The 19,854-nt window shown below is 38.3% G+C and overlaps 3 protein-coding genes across 8 annotated transcripts in view; 1 reads left to right on the plus strand and 2 right to left on the minus strand.

The window, feature by feature from the left end:
* fasn (fatty acid synthase) overlaps nt 1–9,191 on the minus strand; it is a 127,146-nt gene extending 117,955 nt beyond the window's left edge. The window contains exons 1-2 of one of the 2 annotated variants that reach the window (XM_084341495.1): nt 8,842–9,191; nt 1–74 (exon numbers count right to left, since the gene is read on the minus strand). The exon at nt 1–74 is cut by the window's left edge and continues 62 nt beyond it. In XM_084341495.1, the coding sequence (XP_084197621.1) occupies nt 1–65 (65 nt within the window). In that variant the 5' untranslated portion in view covers nt 66–74; nt 8,842–9,191. The remainder of the gene's footprint in view (nt 75–8,841) is intronic. The other variant, XM_084341494.1, reaches the window with a different exon arrangement.
* A 1,690-nt stretch (nt 9,192–10,881) lies between these two features.
* The window catches only part of ccdc57 (coiled-coil domain containing 57), a 123,740-nt gene continuing 114,767 nt past the window's right edge, over nt 10,882–19,854 (minus strand). For 3 of the 5 annotated variants that reach the window (XM_084342557.1, XM_084342556.1, XM_084342555.1), the window contains 2 exons: nt 12,726–12,906; nt 10,882–11,701 (listed from right to left, as the gene is read on the minus strand). In XM_084342557.1, coding sequence (XP_084198683.1) covers nt 11,484–11,701; nt 12,726–12,906 — 399 coding nt within the window. In that variant the 3' untranslated portion in view covers nt 10,882–11,483. Of the gene's footprint in view, nt 11,702–12,725; nt 12,907–19,854 lie in introns of those variants that run through there. The other 2 variants (XM_084342558.1, XM_084342560.1) reach the window with 2 other exon arrangements.
* The window catches only part of slc16a3b (solute carrier family 16 member 3b), a 138,506-nt gene continuing 131,520 nt past the window's right edge, over nt 12,869–19,854 (plus strand). The window contains exon 1 of the mRNA XM_084342563.1: nt 12,869–12,921. The gene's annotated coding sequence lies outside the window, so the exon portion shown is untranslated. The remainder of the gene's footprint in view (nt 12,922–19,854) is intronic.

Here is a 19,854-nt window from a genome sequence, read left to right on the forward strand (position 1 = left end):
AATTCCTCCAGGTTATTAGACTCTGGCAAACGGCCTGATATCCCTGCTATGACTATTTCATCCATAATGAATAACTGTGAACAGACGGACAGCCAGAGACAGAGAGACAGAGACAGAGACAGAGACAGAGAGAGAGAGAGAGAGAGAGAGAGAGAGAGAGAAAGAGAAAGAGAGAGAGAAACAATAAGTGATCTTGTTCATTACAGTGTGTTTAGATGTCAGAGTCATTATACATTTCTGGATTGCACAAACAAATATATTTTGTGAATGTAGCCCTGTCAATGTTCCATTTACTGAATATGTATAAATTTCCAGTGGAGTGTGCTAGTGATGTGTTGGCTGTGAATGAGCCGGTTCTATGCGAGACATTTTTTTTCCTTATACAAGACAGAAAACTAGTATGATAAACATACAGTTGTAGTCAAACGTTTATGTACACACTTGTAAAGAACAGGGCCTGACTGATATGGATTTTTGGGGGCAGATACGGATACCGATATTAGGGAGCCAATTAAAAAATCAAGTGTTACAATTATGTCTAAATTTACGTGGGGCATTTTGAAACTCAGACATTAAGCATTTTTCTTACTGCAAGGCATGTCTACATGACTAAAGCTTATATTTACAAATGATGAATTTATTATTATCTTTATATTTAGGTAATAGGTACAGTAGGTGTATAAGCAACATAATAAGTAAAGTTACTGGCAAGACATTATTTGAAATGCTCCTCTCTGATGCCCTCTAAACGTTAATTCACATTTTCTCTATAATTCTGAACCATTAAGTCATTCTGAACCAAACTCTGAGCAGAAAGGCCTTTTGTTGCTTAACGCTATCAAAACATTTCATCTTTTGCAATATTTACTTTTTAGTATATAATGGTCAAACAGTCAAGAGGCGACAAATGCTTCTGCTATTGGTTGCAGGGGGAACTCTCAAGTTAATCCACTATAAAAAAACAACAAAAAAAAAACCCAAAAACAACAACAAACACCCGGTGTGTTGCTATGAATAAAGCCTTAACGTGCTCAGTCATAAGGTTAACGTTATATGGCAAAGTGAAATTATGATCAATAAGAGTGACATGACGGTTGTTGCAGAAGAGTAAAGGATAGGGGCGTTAACATTACGTTATTCATTTACTTTCAGGCCAGCAATGCATTTCTCTAAGCACGATTGTCCCCCCTCCCCTCTCCCCCGCTGGCCTGCACTAATTAAGATAGGTTGGCTTTACCTTTACCTTGCTAACATAACAGATGAACATGACCAACACAGTTAGGCAGTTGGCATCAAAGACATGAAATAACCACGGCCACTTACTTTGCATATAAGAAATTGAAGTGAAAAGAGCTGGGAAATAAATGTGTCATTATGAAATAAAAGCCCCCTGACATAAATAAATGTGTCATAACGCTTTTCATGATACTCAGACCCTTTTAAAAAAAACATTACATTGGAAGAGGAAACGACACACATTAAAAATGTAAACATTATGCCCCCTGAAAGAAATAAAAGTCGTCCTTTGAGAAATGTTTTTTTAAAATAAAAACACTCATTAATTGAACTATAAGGACTCATTTATAATGTATATTTAAGTTTATTTGAATATTTACTTATTTACATTTATTTCTTAGGCTTATTTATTTATTTATTTATTTATTAAGTATTGATTAAAATGGAATTCCATAATGGCATACCACCAGACTACAGAGCAGCTTCATTCCTCAGGCTATGGGACATATGCATCTGTATCGGCGTACCTCCGCTGCTGAAATGTGACCACCGCTTATGATTTTTTTTTTCTGAGGAGAGGCGAGGAGGAGGAAAAGGGAGAGGAAGGGAAGGAGGAGAGGAGGAATTTTATTTATGCATTAGTTAGCCTGTATTTTGCGCTATAGACACTTCATATGGCTACAGGTCAATTAAACCTGTGAGTAAGCGGAGAAGAGAGGACATCTTCTTATAACTTTACAAACTAACGGTATAATAATATGTGGTACATATACAAGAGGAACTTTGCGCTTACCTGAACATGTCAGCTCAACAATCATAATAACAAGCATCGGGTTACGTCAACACTGAAGCAAGCACTGCTGAATGAGTCAGGATCATCATTCTCGCAAAGGGGTAAAAAAAAGAAAACTGTCTTGCAGCTTCATGTGAGTGTCGTACATTAACATTACAGCAAACACAGTCATTTGACAGAAATACGCAGGGGAACACAGCTGTCAATCAGAGACAGTTGACAGATTCCCTCAGAGATATTAATGATTATTTAGACAGGATTCATGCAACCATGGTGTTGTAAAATGATAAATAAACTGACCCTGAAATCCCTGAAATGGAATTCCAATGTCTTAATGCATGTGTGGCTTCTAAATCAGCTGATATTAAGGATAGCTGGTTCAGTGAATGCATGGACAACTGGCAGTAACACTGTATATTTGTAATACTGACCAATATATTGTAAAAAAAAAAAAGTAAAGTCCTGATGGGAAACTTAGTATGTGGAATAGCCAAATGCCTTAAAATTCATAATCACAGCAAAACATGAAGTGGGAAATTTCAAAAAGGTCCCTGTAATTAGGCAGTAATTCAATAGTAACCATTCACACGGATCATGTTTATGTATTGAAGCAGATGTAATTGTGTTGGCGTTGACTGGCAGGTTTGGAAATGAAGACTCCCTTAAAGCACGCATGAAAGAGCACTTACAGCGGACAACGTTGTCTGCTGATAGACTACTCTGTACATGACTGAGCATTGCCATGTTGTACTCTGTGTGTGTGTGTGTGTGTGTGTGTGTGTGTGTGTGTGTGTGTGTGTGTGTGTGTGTGTGTGTGTGTGTGATTTTCTTTGTTCTTTGTTTCTAGGCCAGGCCCTGTCATGTCAACAAGGCCAGACCTGCCAACCAATGAGCTTGCAGCTTGGGACAGAGTTACTCTAAATTAAACCATGTCACTACCTCAGTGTAGAGCAGCTAGGATGGCTGCCATCATCTTCAGATTCATTCCCTCATTACATACTGTACAAACTTTAGAAATGTTCAACACACTGCCTGAGTCTACATGGTATGCCACATAGAATTAAGTGGAGCTTGATGCTGACTTTCTCCTGACACATTATTGTTTTCATGTGTGAAAATTAAGGTCCATCATTTGTTCAATCCTCATGATGCAGTTGTATTCAATAGAGACACAGTGGTACAAGGAAAATCAAAAGCCTAAAATTCAGTCCCCAGCTGAAGATAGACTGGAAGCTTCAGATCAGTTTTTAGGGCCCGAGCAGGGAACCTGCAAGGACCCTATTGTTTTTGTAGTGAGCATTTTTTGTCCCAAATGATCGCATTTTTCACTGCCTGGACATACCCCAAAACTCACCAAACTTGGAATCTGTTGTCGTTGTGAATTTCCATCACTAGGTGGCGCTGTAATCAAGGAAAGTGCCTTTTGCCTTATAACTCCCACATACTTTGTCGCACATTCAAAAACCTTATATCCACGCCTTCAGTGAATTCTGCTGAATCTCGTGATATAGGCCACGCCCATATCCGTTTTTTTTCGCTACCTCGCGAAATGTCGCAAACCTACTTTTTCGAACTCCTCCCAGCCAATTTCACCAATTTCCACGAAACTTTGCACACAGCATCTGTGGACCCTCCTGACAAAAAGTTATTAAAAGAATTTTGATATTCCAAAGAATACTCAACTTATTAAATAACAACTTCCTGCACATTTCCTTCAAAACAGGAAGTCTTGCATATCTCCACATTGGTTCATCCGAATGACATGAAACTCAGGATAGTACTTCCGGCATGAGCCCCTAAGGCTCTGTGGACAATCTTGCCCGATGACCACTAGGTGGCGCTCTTTAAATTGAAGTATTTTATATCTCCACATCGGTTGGTCGGATTAACACAAAACTTGGTACACTCATTGCCAATGCCCTCCTCAGGACTTCTGTTGAAGCTTTTACCGATCCGCCACTAAGTGGTGCTCTGGTGCCAGTTTCATTAGGGCCCCAGCAGATAACCTGCGATGTCCCTATTGTTCAAAAACCATATATCCACGCGTTCCCTTTATTCTGTTGAATCTCCTGATATAGGCCACGCAAATTTGCGGCCCAGGTTTTTTTTCCGCAAATTCGCAAAATTTCCAAAACCTACTTTTTTGAACTCCTCCCAGGCAATTTCAACCAATTTGCACCAAACTTTGCAAACAGCATCTGTGGACCCTCCTCACAAAAAGTTATTAAAAGAATTTTGATATTCCAAAGAATACTCAAGTTATTAAATAACAACTCCCTGCACATTTCGTTACAAACAGGAAGTCTTGCATATCTCCACATTGCTTTGACCGAATGACATGAAACTCAGGATACTACTTCCCCATGAGCCCCTCAGGCTCTGTGCAAAATCTTTGCGGATGACCACTAGGTGGCGCTCTTTAAATTGAAGTATTTTGTATCTCACATCGGTTGCTCAGATTAACACGAAACTTGGTACAATTATTGTCAATGCCCTCCTGAGGATATCTGTTGAAGCTTTGACCGATACGCCACCAGGTGGCGCTCTGGTGGCAGTCTAATTTCATATTTGGCACTGTGCCCACACCATAATACTTATGGATATGAAATGGATAGGGGTGGTATAGACTGGCCCCTGTAACTCACACACCAAAAATGACCAGCAGGTGGCGCTATTATCAACACAAAAAAAACGTTTTTGCCTAATAACTCCCACATAACATGCCGCACATTGTTAAACCTTATATCTACGTGTTCCCTGCATACAGCTGAATTGTGTGATGTAGGCTACGCCCACTTTCACGCTACATTTCCATTCACAAATTTGCTGAATGTCGCAAACCTACTTTTTCAAACTCCTCCCACCCAATTTCTCTGATTTGCACAATACTTTGCACACAGCATCTGTGAACCCTGCTGACAAAAGGTTATTAAAACAAATGTGGTAGCCCAAAGGACCCCCAAAATATAAAACAACAATTTCCTGCAAATTGTGATCGAACACACACATCTGCATATCTTGCATATCTTCATCAAATGCAGTCCCATTAACACTTAAGTTTTTTTAATTGTGTTCCATGCCCTGATGACGGTTTGTGAAAAATGTTGTGCAAATCCGCCAATAGGGAGCGCTTTTATTGCTATATGACAAAAGAACAGCTTTCCTGCCTTCACTTTTGATTCCTCAGCGGAAGTTGTTGCATGAACAAGCCCCGACAGCCACATGCCCCGACAGCAACGTGAAGCTACACGAGCACGCCGCGACAGCAGCATGCCCCGACGCGCGTGGACTGCCAGGGCCCGTTCATCGCTGCTTGCAGCTTTAATGTTTGTTTTGTATCTCTCTAAATGACACTTTCATACAGCACTAGCTGTTCATGCTGTGAGGTAACAGTGCTAGTAAAAAGTCAGTACAAGAGAGCACCATGGTGAGTGTAAGCTGAAACACAGTATTATAGTTTGTTAAACGTTGCCAAGGCCCAGAATTGAACACTATATGTGTAAATCATGCACAATACAGAGGTGGGTGAAAGGAAAAACAAACAAAAAAAGCGTGTAAAACTCAAGTCATTCTTCGTGTACATGAAGTCAATAAGGTCCCCACGATATGAATTTTATCATCTGTCCAACTATACGCATTGACTACAACAAAAATGCAGCTTTACAGTATATCTAGAGCCATGTTCACTCAGCTATCCACATTAGTTTAGGAGTATTATTATAAGGATTTACGGTGGTCTCCTAACAAGCCTCCATAACGGCTTCAATGATGTTCATATACCTACAATGCCGTATGATTTACATTCATTTCATACTCATAAAATCATCTGTTGGCTTTCATGGTGAGCAGATTGGGGAATTATAATCATGGAGGAGAAAACACAATCCCATAAGGATAGGTTGTTTAATCACAGGAAAAAGGGAATAAGGCATAATAATCTGTTTTACAGCAACTGATCCATCAAGGGAAACAACCCAAACAATGTCCGTTTTCATTTTCTGTTGGACCTACTGATAAATCAGCTTGGATCCATTTCTGTTATTCAAATTCACTTCAGAATATTTAATACCTGATTGCAGGTATTACAGTTATACAAACCTTTGAATTATTTTGTATTACATGCTATATTATTTATGAATATGAACAAAGCTCAAAAACAAAAAGGAGACAAAAATGGTGAGTTTCACAATACAGAATAATGTGATAAAATTAGGGGTGTAATGTTTGTATTTCCCTAATGCATATATAACAAATATAGGCCATTAGAATCAGAATGTATGCTCAGGTAGAAGCAAGGACAGTCAGTGCAGCTGGCTGCCCTGGCCCTTTCAGTCTTCCAGTAGCTGAAAGGATTTGGGCTCCAAGATACAATGACCTGGGATTAGGCCTAATGTAGGACCTTCAGTACATTATCTAGCCTCACCTGACCCAGATCACATACTAACACCCTGAACATGACTTCAAGCATAAGGAGACTATGCGCTAGCTGCAAGCTTGGTTGATCAATATGTGTGCCATACAGTTACTCAGCACTCTATAAACTGCGTCTGCCCCACTGCAGCCTCATACTGTACTGAACATCATTCCAAATTATATTCTACAAGAATGACTGCATTGCCTTCTACAATTATCTCTTATTACATTCCCATCAGCCCTAACATTCCTGCTATTGGACTGCTTCACTCAACCAGCAGCACGCAACAAGACCTGACTTGACACATAGCCTAATGGAAAGAACCTGAAGGTGGAAACACAATGACGACAAATGCCAAACTCTGTCATTACTCAGCAGGTAACTATATGATCCCCTTTCATTTGAGTGAAGAGGACAAACTTGTTCCCCGGATTGCAGAGTTGAAACCAGTTAACTTCATTTCCAGATGAGTTTCTCACACACTTAGTGTCATGCAGGGACAAGAGTCTATGAAAACACATCCTTCAATCATGCTCCACCAAAGTAAAATTGGTTCATATACAGTATGTTGTTTCTATGTGATTTATTGTTATTATATTTGTGATTATCAAATAGCCATTTAACTTTATGCTGTGAGAAATCGACTGAAGCAGATTACCACACATTAATACATCGTGTGATATTCAAAAATTGGTGGTATGTGTTTTGTTGCTTAATGGGTGACCAATAAACTTGAATTAGTTTGTATAACATTGTATTACATGAGCCTTATAGACAAACCAATTGTGCGATGTGTTTCAGGAAAGATGGTGGACTGCCTGACAGTTTCTTTTCAATAAAACCCCCTACTACAAAAGTCTTTATGTAATTATTCGCTTCCCTGTAACTCAGCCATGTTGTAGCCAAACACTCTTGTACCATTCAGTCACCATACAAGAGGGAATTTCAGATTTTTGGATTTACTTTTTAATATCATTCTTCATTTGGTTTGTTCTCATCCGTGGTCCATGCCCTACAGGGACAACACCACATGTAAAATCACCTTCAAATTGTGGTGGAAAGTCTTATTTAGAAGTGAACAAATAAAACATGATTCACACAAGGTTGACTTTGTGTAATTTAATAAAGTGGTAAAAGCAAGAAGCAAACAGAGTTAACCAATTTCAGCTGAAAGGCCAGCCTCTAACACCAGGCATACCCTGGCAGAGACTGACCAAGAGTCACAGACAAAGTTACAGTTTATAGTACACTCAGAGATACCTTGAGAAAGGGAGATTTTCCCAAAACAATATCCAGCTGGCCAGACAGCCTTGGATGTACCCACAACACCAGACATACGTCCGGGGAGCACAGAGTGCTTCTGTGCACAAACACTTTCACATAAATCAGCGATGTCACTGTATAAAAGCAAATCAAACAGTTCATTGTTTGGGCCAATGGTCATAATTCACAATGCTAAAAGGTGTTATAAACCTTATTTATTAAGTGTATAGGTCAATACGTGAATATGTGAAATACAATAGTGCAAGGTAATGCAAGTAAACAACAATATGTGTGCTTAAATGCAAATTATACATTTTGCTACTACACAAATCAGTGCAGGAAACAGTGAGTAATCTGAATGAATAAATCTACCAACCAGTCACCCTGGGAGTTTAGTTTGTAAAGTTTAAGTCTCGGGTTGCTGGGGGCCTCAATGAACCAAGTCATCATGCTGGGCAAAAACCCTCATTTGTATCACACTCCTGAGACAAAATGCCATAAAGAAAGCACAGCATCTGACAGCACTGGCACATATACTGCACAGTGACCAACACAGCTCCAGCATGTACGCCTTTATCGTTCTATCTACCCTTCATAAATTGCTTAATATTTTTGAGAATAAGATATATTAGAACGACTATGGGACACAGCTGGATTTGCATAACCTGCAACAGCACTCATGGAAACATAATACATGCTAAACGGCAGCCACCGGCAGCCGTAACAATCTTTTATTTGGGATCTGGTCCACCAACATCGATAATCTTCATCAACAGCAAGCAGACAAAAGGAACCATTTCCAAAAGTTAATGTAGCCTATAACTCACGGAAATAGAAGCTGCATGTAATTTATGCCGAATAAAAGAGAAGGTTTGTGTACAAGTTAACGACCTACGTCAATTCTGACCCAAACATGTCAAGTCATAGTTAATTAAAAGAGTATTTTCATTTTCCATATAACGCGAACCAGCGTTAATAACAGCAATGCCGCATTAAACAGGCAGATTTTCAGTGTTTCATTTAGCTGAGCCTAAGCCTATTGTTCTATATAACTTTAAGAAATTATGTCACCCAAACCGGGCAGAGACGACGTTAGCAGTCGAATCCAGCAGCTCCTAACCGTTAACGAGCTTACCTGTCTTGCCCAGACCGGTCTGGTGTCACTGAAAAATCACGAATTCGAACCACTTGGTGAAATGTTAGCACTTGCTTCACATGTATTCTCTTGGTGATTTCTGGTAGCTTTCCTATGATGGTCCACGATGGTGTTCCTCTGACTGTAAGTGTATTGACAACTCTCTCTCTCTCTCTCTCTCTCTCTCTCTCTGTCGTTTCCTCTATAAGGTTGACGTTAGCCTTCGTGCTTCTTCAGCTCTTTTTTCTCTGAATTTAAATGTCTCACATTCTGCTGGCCACGCCACATGGGCTGACAGCTTGGCTTGGCCGCACAGTCCAATGAGAAAAGAGGCAGAGCTTTCGGATCCAGCCAGTGATGGGGTAATTCGTTGAACGCCCTCATAGTCACAGAGAGAGAAAAAAAACGTTGAGACGGGGTTACTGGAGTTCAAACTGATTCTCCTCTCTGTCTCACCATCGCTCTAGCCATCGTATGACTAGACGGGAGCAGCTGCACCAGACAACAAAATGACACTGTCAATTTGACTAAAACCTAATAAAATGTAGTAAATACTTTTTGGTCGGCGCACTTGACGGCGGCTGATGGATTCTTTTCTGCATAGATTATTCGCAAAAGACGCACTTGATCAAAATACTTATATATATATATATATATATATATATATATATATATATATATATATATTTCATTTTGATTGCGCTGTTTAAATTCATAGGCCTATATTTCAGTTAACTGGACACTCCAAATTTACCCCGCGTGTGACAGATCTTGAGACTTTTTCAGATCGCTGCCGAGTTGCAGCATCTAACTCTGGATGGAGGTTAGGTTTTATTCCTGATCACCATTAACAAAAGTATCTTATTTGGATAACACTGATTTGAAGACTTTTGTCGGGTGATATGCTATGGAGAAACATCGTACGCGACCAATGCTCTAGTCGAAGCTTTTAGTGTAGGCTAATGTCCAGGACTCAGCAAAAACATTTCCAAAATGATTCGCAAGCAGCTGGAAAATTGGGCTATATTCTTTTTGATAATGGATTGGATTAGCAATCAATGGATACATGGATTAGGCCTATACTTTTCATCTTAAAATGTGGGTATATTTCTGAAAGTGCCATAGTGGCTCTGTGAAGTCACCCTCTAGTTTAAAGATCAGGGGATTAAGAGTTTTATAATTCATCCCCCAGGAGTCACGAGTGTATGTACAAAATTTCACCATTTAACAGTTGCTATGGCAGTTCACTCATAACCAGTATGTCAACCTCACGGTGGCGCTACAGGAAAAGTCAGGAGATCACCAAAGTAATTAGAATACAATGTCGTGAAAACTAAATATCTGTGCAAAATTTGACACAATGCATTCAGCTGCAGAGATATTTCAGATTAATTCAAGTCCAGGTGACCACTGTTTTAATTAGGCTACATAGACTGGATATAAATACTACTTCATTTGGTAATATCTTGTTTTCTTCTTACTTAACACTTAATAAAACAATTTCTGGAGCATCTACTGTAACTGATCATGGTGGGCTTTGTCACATAGGCCTACATCATCAGTTATATTTTGACCACTCAGGGCCTTACAACATGAACATGAATAAACTCTGATGTAGTCCTCTGTCTTTTCTTTTGTAAGCTCAAACGCTGTCTGTGAACCTTTATCATGTTTACTTTAACATTTCATAACTTAAATTGAACATGAAGTAACGACTAGTGGCTGCACATGTGGATAATTTAACTATTCCTGATGACATGTAAATTGGCCTATCACGAAGCGTGGATGTGATGCTTCATCCAATCACAATCCACTGAAGGGTGCTGTTGTGAGATAGGGTGATTAAAAGGCGGGGCCCAAGTGATGACGTAACCAGGAATGCTCGTCTGACTCGGGGTTACTGAAGTTCATAATTTTAGATAACATGATGTTCTAAAGAAAGTCTACTGACCTACTATAGCAGGGCAGTGATGATAACAGATTTTAAAGCACATAGTGACTCTGTGATCAATGGAGAAACAGAAAGATGGCTAAATAAGCTGAAATAAAGGAGTTCTGCTTTATTCTTTGGACCTGCATAAGAATTACAATTAATGCACACTAACTATAAAATGTGAGTTTAGTAGACATAATTTACAGATGATAATGTTTAATAGAAATTTCTATAGCCATATCGTTAATAGAAATACTTTTTATAGCCCATGTTGTTTCTCAGAATTCATTTCATGGCCCATGTGGTTTTATATAAATTCATTCCATATGTGCAAAATCACAGAACTGTGAATTGTGCTCTGCAGCATTATTTATGTATGAGGAGACCAATTTCTGAAACATCAGATAGTCTTAACAATGAAGGAGATGGTATTTTGCTCAATAAACAGCATCTGCATATTCTGAGAAAAAACACTGGATTTCTCTTCATATAGGCCATGTGGTACCAACAATAATGATGAGCTGGGGACATCACAGTTCATGGTTGGTAGACTTTGATTTCAAGCAATGAAAATAGATAATTTGACCAACAAATTTTAAAACTTTAAAAAGGCAAGTTTACAATGTTTACAATGAAATACAGGCACAAACAGAGGCTGAGAGGCACTCCCCATGACCAGCATACTGACAGACTATCCTGTATTTGTGTGTCAGTCTATGTTATTGTAATTTCTAATCTTGCTGGTCTTGTCAGGAGCTCCAGCTCTGCTGGTCTTAGTAGTGTTTGATGGTGTTGTAGAGGGGTTCCTCTGCTGCTGGACCTGGGTTGGGGGCTGGCTTTGGATGGTAGAACTAATACCATGCACTATCATCTGGACTCCAGCACCACCAGACTCAGCCACCTCTCTCCTGCTCAGCTCACCTTCACCTTTAGGTGCAAACAAAAGAGGTGCAATTTTAATGGCTGTTATGGATGACGCATTTTCTCTTGCTGACATGTTTAACCAAGTTTAAAATTTGCGGCTGTCTGATTTGATCAGTTATCTGATGTGTCTGATGTGTCAGGAACAGGAAAATTATTTAGATCCATCCCTTAGATAAACATTACAATTACATTACTTTTATTCAGCAGGTGTTTTTATTCCGCTAGACTCAGTTCCATTCAGGCCTGTGTGCCCTCCACATAATTGTCATCTTGTAACTCAGAACTAGGACAACATGTCTGGAACTTCACCAGAAGTCACCACAGAAACAGTCCAATGATCCACAAGTATGCACAAGGATTGTTTCCTTAATAACGTCAATGTGGAGTGCTACATTTGTTGTGTAAGTGGAGTGATAAAGATGAAAATAAAGTTGAAGATAAGCTGGAACAAAATTTGAAGGGAAATAAGAGCACGCGCCAAGAAACCAGTATTTTTTTTAATGTTATTTTTTATATTGTGTGTATTTTAATGCGAATGAAGATTTAGATACAGATATTATATTTCTAAACATCTCTGTCTCTTGCTCTATTTTCATGTTGCTCTGTTTCTCCTTGCTCTCAATGAAATAATAACTTAAACTTAAACAACTGTTTATTATCTGTAAGTGTACTGAAACCTTGTGTGAGGTTTGTCTGGTTTCACAATTATTAGATGGTATTATGCTTATCACTGCTCATCACTCAGCCTGATCTGGAAGCTGCTCTGGTTGACAAACTGTCCCCTGGAGAGCTGACAGACACTGCAGCCAAAAACACACACCCCTCCCTCCATCTGTCCATCACTGATAAAACCACTGCAATGGAGGGGTTGTGCATTTGCGTGTGTGAGCATGCTGGTTTTCTGACCTGACATATGAAAGACCCAAATTTTATCTTGAATAAATAACAGCAATATTATATTAAAAAAAAGTATCAATCTCCAAAGAAAGTTTTCAGTGTTCAAGCCAAGTTATTTCTGTGTGGTTACCTTCTGAGAAAATAGATGGACTCAATCCATTATCCAATCTTTCCCATAGTTCCTTTAATGATGGAAATGATTCCTCTGATGACAATTGTGACCTGGACAGACCTGAACAGTGCTGGGGCCCTACATCCAGGAACATCTGTAATTTGCTAGGCGAAGGAGTGTCGTCGTTGTTCTTTGAGCTCTAAAGAAGAAGAGAGTAAGTACATTTAAGGATGTTTTATCTACAGGGAATGTAATGTATCTAAATATATGTACATATACATTACAATACAACGTTAAAACCACTGATGGGCGAAGTGAATTACATCCATCCATCCATCCATCCATCCATCTATATGTTTATCTATCTATACGATACTATACAAAATACTTTATTAATACCCCAGGGGGGAAACTGAGTGTCACTATACATATAAGACAACAACAAGTAGAACAATAAAAAAGATATACACATCTCAAAGCTGTACAAAATAAGGGGCACAGCACCATAATGAATAGTGTAAACTATTCTAAACTTCACTGCAGCTGGTACAAAAAACTTCCTGAATCTCTCAGAAGAGAGCCACACCCCCAGCAAACAACAGCATAAAACAAAACACTAGCTAAAATACACTGATAAAACACATGCAGGAGTGGCTGGCTGACATCAAAGGACCTGAGCTTCCTGAGGAAAAATAACCCGGACTGGGTACTTTTTTTTTTTTTTCACCAATTTTTGGTACTACTGTCCTTTCCCAGTCCAGCGTATTATCCACAAGGACACCAATATTGTCATCATCATGAAAAATGGACCAGCATTCAAAGCAGTCACTCAGTTTCTCACATGCCTACTCTGAGGCATGTGCACCAATTTTGTGACGACGGGCTTTCTGTGTACCAGCAGGATATAATCGGATGACAGCAGCACCAAACTATGGTCCGAGCAGCCCAGGGGATAGGGCAGCAGATGAGTAACTATCCTTTACATCAGCATAGAAAAGATAGTTTATTCTGTATTTTAGTGTGGGGCAGATAACAAGTTAAGTCCCTGTCAATAATGGTCAGTGCATCAGGCGATCTGCTTAGTGTCAGTGGCATGTTTAGCATTGGCTGATGGTGGAATATAGACTATGATGTTGGAAAATTCACGGTGTAGGTAGTGACGTCTGCAACTCACCGCCAGCAGTTCAATGTTCTTGTTACTCACTCTCTCCCGCTCCGTAATATGCCCTGGTTGACACCACTTATTTTTCAAATAGAGGAACCCACCAGTTCCCAGTCCAGTCTTATCACACTAAATCCATCCCATTCTGTGTGCACGGTAGGGATCCGATCTGTGATTTAGATTTTGAACGTGATTTTGAATCCAGCCCTCAATGGGTAGATCATTTTGGTTTCCATTAACAAGGTACATCCGTAAAGATTTTTAACTTGAATAATTTGTTCAAGATCCGATGTGTGATTAAAGTGTAACTTTAATCTTAATTATATGTGTATATATATATATATATATATATATATATATATATATATATATATATATATATATATTATATGTATATATATATATATACACACACACACATATATACATTATGGCATGCCGTTTAGGAAATTAATCTTTGAATATATTGAATGAAACTTTGAATATATTGAATGAATCCTTGAATATATGGAATTAATTCTTGAATATATGGAATGAACTTTGAATATATTGAATGAATTCTTGAATATATTGAATGAACTTTGAATATATTGAATGAACCTTGAATATATTGAATGAATTCTTGAATATATGGAATGAACTTTGAATATATTGAATGAAACTTTGAATATATTGAATGAACAGAGCTTGGTAACTTGACTCCACCACGTTCGCGCTGCGGTGTCGGACGCCATCTTGGTTGCTCAGGAAGCCGTAGCGAGAGCGAGAGAGAGAGAGCTATCGATAACCACACACTAGAGAGTTTTAGTCATGGGAAGGACCTGTTGGGTAGTCAGCTGCAATGCCCGTTCACACGACCATTAGGAACGAAAACTCGACAACGGACTATCGTTTTATGGTTTTCCTTCATGGAAGCAGCTTCAAGGAAGCCTTGAGTCCGACATTACGAAGAGGAGACGGTTGGCTTAAGGCGCCCTGACAGCAAGTTTGCCAGCATCCCGAGATATATGAACGTATGCTCCAGAAATTTTCACGCGGGTGAGTGTTTTGATTGTTTACTATTGGTCATGTGTTAGCGCAAAATCTGATTTTACTCCATAATCATAGCTACCGAGACAGCCAGTTAGCCGGATAGCCGGCTGTCTCTAGCTGGCTTGTTAACCAGCTGGTAGATGAATAGATGAATAGATCGACAGACATTCACTTTTCTGTTGCTGGCGAATATTTTGAGTGTTGATATGTTGTTTCAGTACAGGTAAACCAGCATAAGAAATGGATGAGTCACACCCTGACTGGGCTCCATCCCTGCGCCTGGGTCACTCTGATGTTACACATCCAGACTGGTACTCATGCAGACAAGAGTGACTTAAAAGAAGAAACACCAGGCAGACACACATATGGACAGAAGATGAGGAAGATGGAGACAACGCAGAGGCACTTACCTGTATGCAACGCATACATCTGTATATCTTGTATATTTTGTGTACTTTATTTTATGAAATCGTTGTTTTTTGTTGCACCTAATACAAAACAAATGTTTCTTAGCTGTATAAGTGTCTATAAGTGGTGTAATTCCCTTGCAATAAATGCAATTCTGATTATCTAAAAACTTTGTTTTATTAGAAATGTCATTGTAATTGTGCAGTTGTTTGGGTGCATGTTTAACAAGAAATAGTGCAGAACAAATTGTGCAAAATAAGTTAACATAAGTAAACAATGCAGTCAAAAAGTGAAACATTGTGTAATAACCTTCAATTTACAAACTATTTACAAATATTGCATAACAAATAGTGCAAAATAATAAGTTAACATAAGTAAATACATCAATCAGCCATAACATTGTGACCACTTGTGCAATCTAATGTGATCCAATACAACAGCTCTGCAACAAATTTTGCCTTTGCAAAGATCATGTTCAGTTTTTGATTGACATTGCCAGAGAGGTATTAATTACCTCTGGAACTCCCTCCCCCTGGCCATCCGAAACTCTGATTCACTGCCGTCTTTCAAAAGTCATCTCAAAACCCATCTCTTCAACATCACTTACAAGACCTGACAAAATCATCTTCCACCCATCTTTCTTTCTTATTTTTCCTGTCTACTCATTTATTTTCTGTATTGCTGTTTATCTACCTTTGTCACACCGCGGTGAGGAGTGTCCTGTCTTGTCCTGCCTTGATCACTGCCTTGTTCATTGCCAAGTTAAGTATTGCCAAGCTTTGTTTTTTGTTTAGTATTCCTCTGAAGAAGAGTGATTTTTTGTTAATAATATTTTTGGTCAGTCTTTTGTTTCAGTCAGTTAATTTCGTAGCGTTTGTTTCTCCCTCCGTTTGGAGCGCTTTTCTTTCATGAAGTTTGTAACTCAGAGTAGTTTAATTTTATAGCCTGTGAGCTTTCCTCGTTGAGTGATTTTCTGTTTGTTAAATTTTCATAGAAATAGATTTTGAGATCAGTGTAGTTGTCCTTTGTGTTGTTATTTTGTGTTGTCTGTTGTTCTGTGTCTTGTCCCCTGGACACTTAGATTTTCATAGTCTGTTATTTTGTCATTCTGTCTGAAGAGTTGCTAATCAGAAAATAAAACCTGTCATTACTGCTACCTATCTGCATCTGAGTCCTCTTTTTCTGCCAAGCCTGACAACCTTTGTTTGAGTCCCTATATGTGTATGTATGTATTGTCTGTTTGTATCCTTTTGTTTTGTGTTTTTGTAAAGCGTCTTTGGGTACCCAGAAAAGCGCTATATAAAACCTATGTATTAATATTATTATTATTATTATTATTATTATTATTATTATTATTATTACATGGTGATTATTGAAGTTGTATTTTGAACTGGTGTTGAACTGGAACAGAGCATCAACATGAGTGCAGGTGTCCGCAGCTCCGGCCGTACAGGTGCAGTGGGCTCACTCCACCTTCACAGTGCTGCTCACGATCGTCTAGGGCTTTTAAGGCGGCTCGCTGAGGCGCTGCAAGTTCAAAACCTAAGTACAGAAATAACAACAGTACATGTAAAACAGTAACAGTAAACAGTAAATGAAAAGACAGAGCACAGAATGAATAAGTAATGTATTCTCATTAAAAACTAGCTAGCTAAGCATGCTAAAGGAAAGGTAATGAGTTGAGGATGTTTACCTACCTTTAATCGCTGACGATGTTTATAAATCTCTCTGTCGTAAACCCCTCCATTGGTAAATTGAACGTGGGCTTCCAACAACTTATAAGAGCGAAACTGCTAGGCGGTGTAGGCACTCACACCACAGACAAAGTAACTGTACAAGTCTGGGAAAGTGAGCGGAGGTGAGGCGATCTCATATTGGTCCATAAATAAGACTAAAGCGATTTTTTTTTGATTTTTTTTTCCAGGCATCGCTTCTTTGTCTCTGGCAGGAGTTTCTCACGGTAAAGTCCATGTTCTTTAAGTTTGCTTGATAACAATAATAATGTGTTCTATGTAACAGGGAAATAATGAATAAATGGGTTCATTCACAGGCTATCAAAAAGGCGGCGGGTATCCCAATATGCACTGCGCTGTGACGTCAGCTGCCAATATGGAATGAACCTTTCATTCAGTATGTTCAAAGTTCATTCCATATATTCAAAGTTCATTCAATATATTCAAGAATTCAATCAATATATTCAACGTTTATTCAATATATCCAAGAATTCATTCAATATATTCAAGAATTCAATCAATATATTCAAAGTTCATTCAATATATTCAAGAATTCATTCAATATTTTCAACGTTCATTCCATATATTCAAGGTTCATTCAATATATTCAAGAATTCATTCAATATATCCAAATTTTATTCCATATATTCAACGTTTATTCAATATATTCAACGTTAATTCAATAAATTCAACGTTTATTCAATATATTCAACGTTAATTCAATATATTCAAGAATTCATTCAATATATTCAAAGTTTCATTCAATATATTCAAAGTTTAATAATTTCCTGAATGGCATGCCATAATACATATACACACATATATATATACATATACACACACACACACACACACACATATATATACATATATATATATGTGTATATATGTATGTGTGTATATATATATATATATATATATATATATATATACATACATATATACATACATATACACACATACACACACACACACACACACACACACACACACACACATATATATACATGTATATATATATATATATATATACATGTATATATATATATATATATATATATATATATATATATATATACACACACACATATATGTATATATGTATGTATGTATATGTATATATGTATGTATATATATGTGTGAGTGTTTTTTTTGCTGTGAGCGTTTTTTAGCTCATCTTTCTGGGACCGCCAGCGTCGTACGTTGCACTCAGTCACATCATATCTTTTTCCTGCCCTCACGTTATTCGTTCTCTCAGCTTCATTTACAACCATAAGTTTAAAATTGCATCATAACTTCTCCTCTGATTTTTATTCACCTGACCGACTTTGGAAGCACTTTCAGTAGCTTATGCAAATGAAGGCTAACACACCCACTCCAGCCGAGTTGTTTACATGCTTGTTTACAGGATCACGTTAGGGTCACACTGCACTAAACGCTGACAGAGAGAAAAGTGCTCATATGGCGCTACGTATTGTTTTACATGGGTTACTCCTTAGTATACATATATATATATATATATATATATATATATATATATATATATATATATATATATACTTTAAGGACACGTGTGAGCTCTGAGTTTCAGAGTCATTAGGGCCGATTGTGGGTCGTTGACTTAACTTGCCTTCATGAGGGTTGCTAGGGCTAAGTGAGCCCAGGTGTGAATGGTTGTTAAGCTGTCTGGGGAGGGAACTCAGTACTGCATTGTAGGTGGATGATAAGTAATGTTGTAGGCCACCTCCTCTGTTCATTTATGGAGAGGTTGTCGTCATTGGGGAGACAAAACAACCTCAGGAGGGGCCAACTCCTCAGTCAAGACTCTGCTGTTCACTTACATCTGAAGGAGAAAAATCATTCCTTTGAGGACGATAATGTGAACATCTTAGCCAGAGAAGACAGATGGTTTTGAAACCATGTCAAACTGGAACAGCCATCTTTGAACAGAGAGGGTGGCCTACGACATTACTCATCACCCACCTAAATGCTGGGTCAAAAATATATATCCAACAACTTGAACGGTCAATTTTGTTGATTATAGAAAGTTGTGTCAATCAAATTTGCTTTGTAAGCATGGCCCTTAACTTCTTCTGAGTGATTATGATTACAAACAGCTGATGACTTTTCCTGGCCCATTTTAATAATTTGTTTCTCAGCCATAAACTACAATGGGACATGGGAAAGTCTAAGGAGGTCAGTAATCTGTTCTAGGGAGGAGTTTGTCTGCAAAAGTGCAAGCCCTCTGTCCCTTCAGGAGCTGCAGTACACACTGGGACAAATATATTACTAGACCCACTCTGCTCTCTGGAGGTAGCACAGAAAAGTACACAAGACCAGGGACAAGTGTCATCTGTAAGTTGTGGCTGTCTTTTTAATTTATGTTTATTTATTAGTTTGTCTTTCTATCTTCTGTGTTAGGGTTATGTCACCAGCTTCTTCTTCTTATCTGCCAGTATTGAGCTTCAACTGGAGGGCATAGCACATGGGTTGTTCATGCTAGTTTATTCCCCTAGTTTCTCAGTTTCTTAAAGATTAATTTACCATTCTTTGATAGCCCTGTCTTTTGTTGTTAACCCTCTTTCCTGACTTTCTGTAAATATCAATCAATCCAACTTAATTTGCATAGCACTTTAGCAATAAGAAACGTAGGAACCGAGGAAGCGCTATCTTGAGTAAAACACATGAATAAAATGTAATCATTAATAAAAATACAGTGATAAAACACTTTCATTAATGAAAATCGCCTTAATTATTAAAATACATACAGTATAGCAGGGTCAAAAAGTCTGAGACTGCCTGTCAGAACACC

The sequence above is a fragment of the Pagrus pagrus genome (genome assembly GCF_965226575.1).
Source record: "Pagrus pagrus genome assembly, chromosome: 21".
Classification (NCBI taxonomy): Eukaryota; Metazoa; Chordata; class Actinopteri; order Spariformes; family Sparidae; genus Pagrus; species Pagrus pagrus.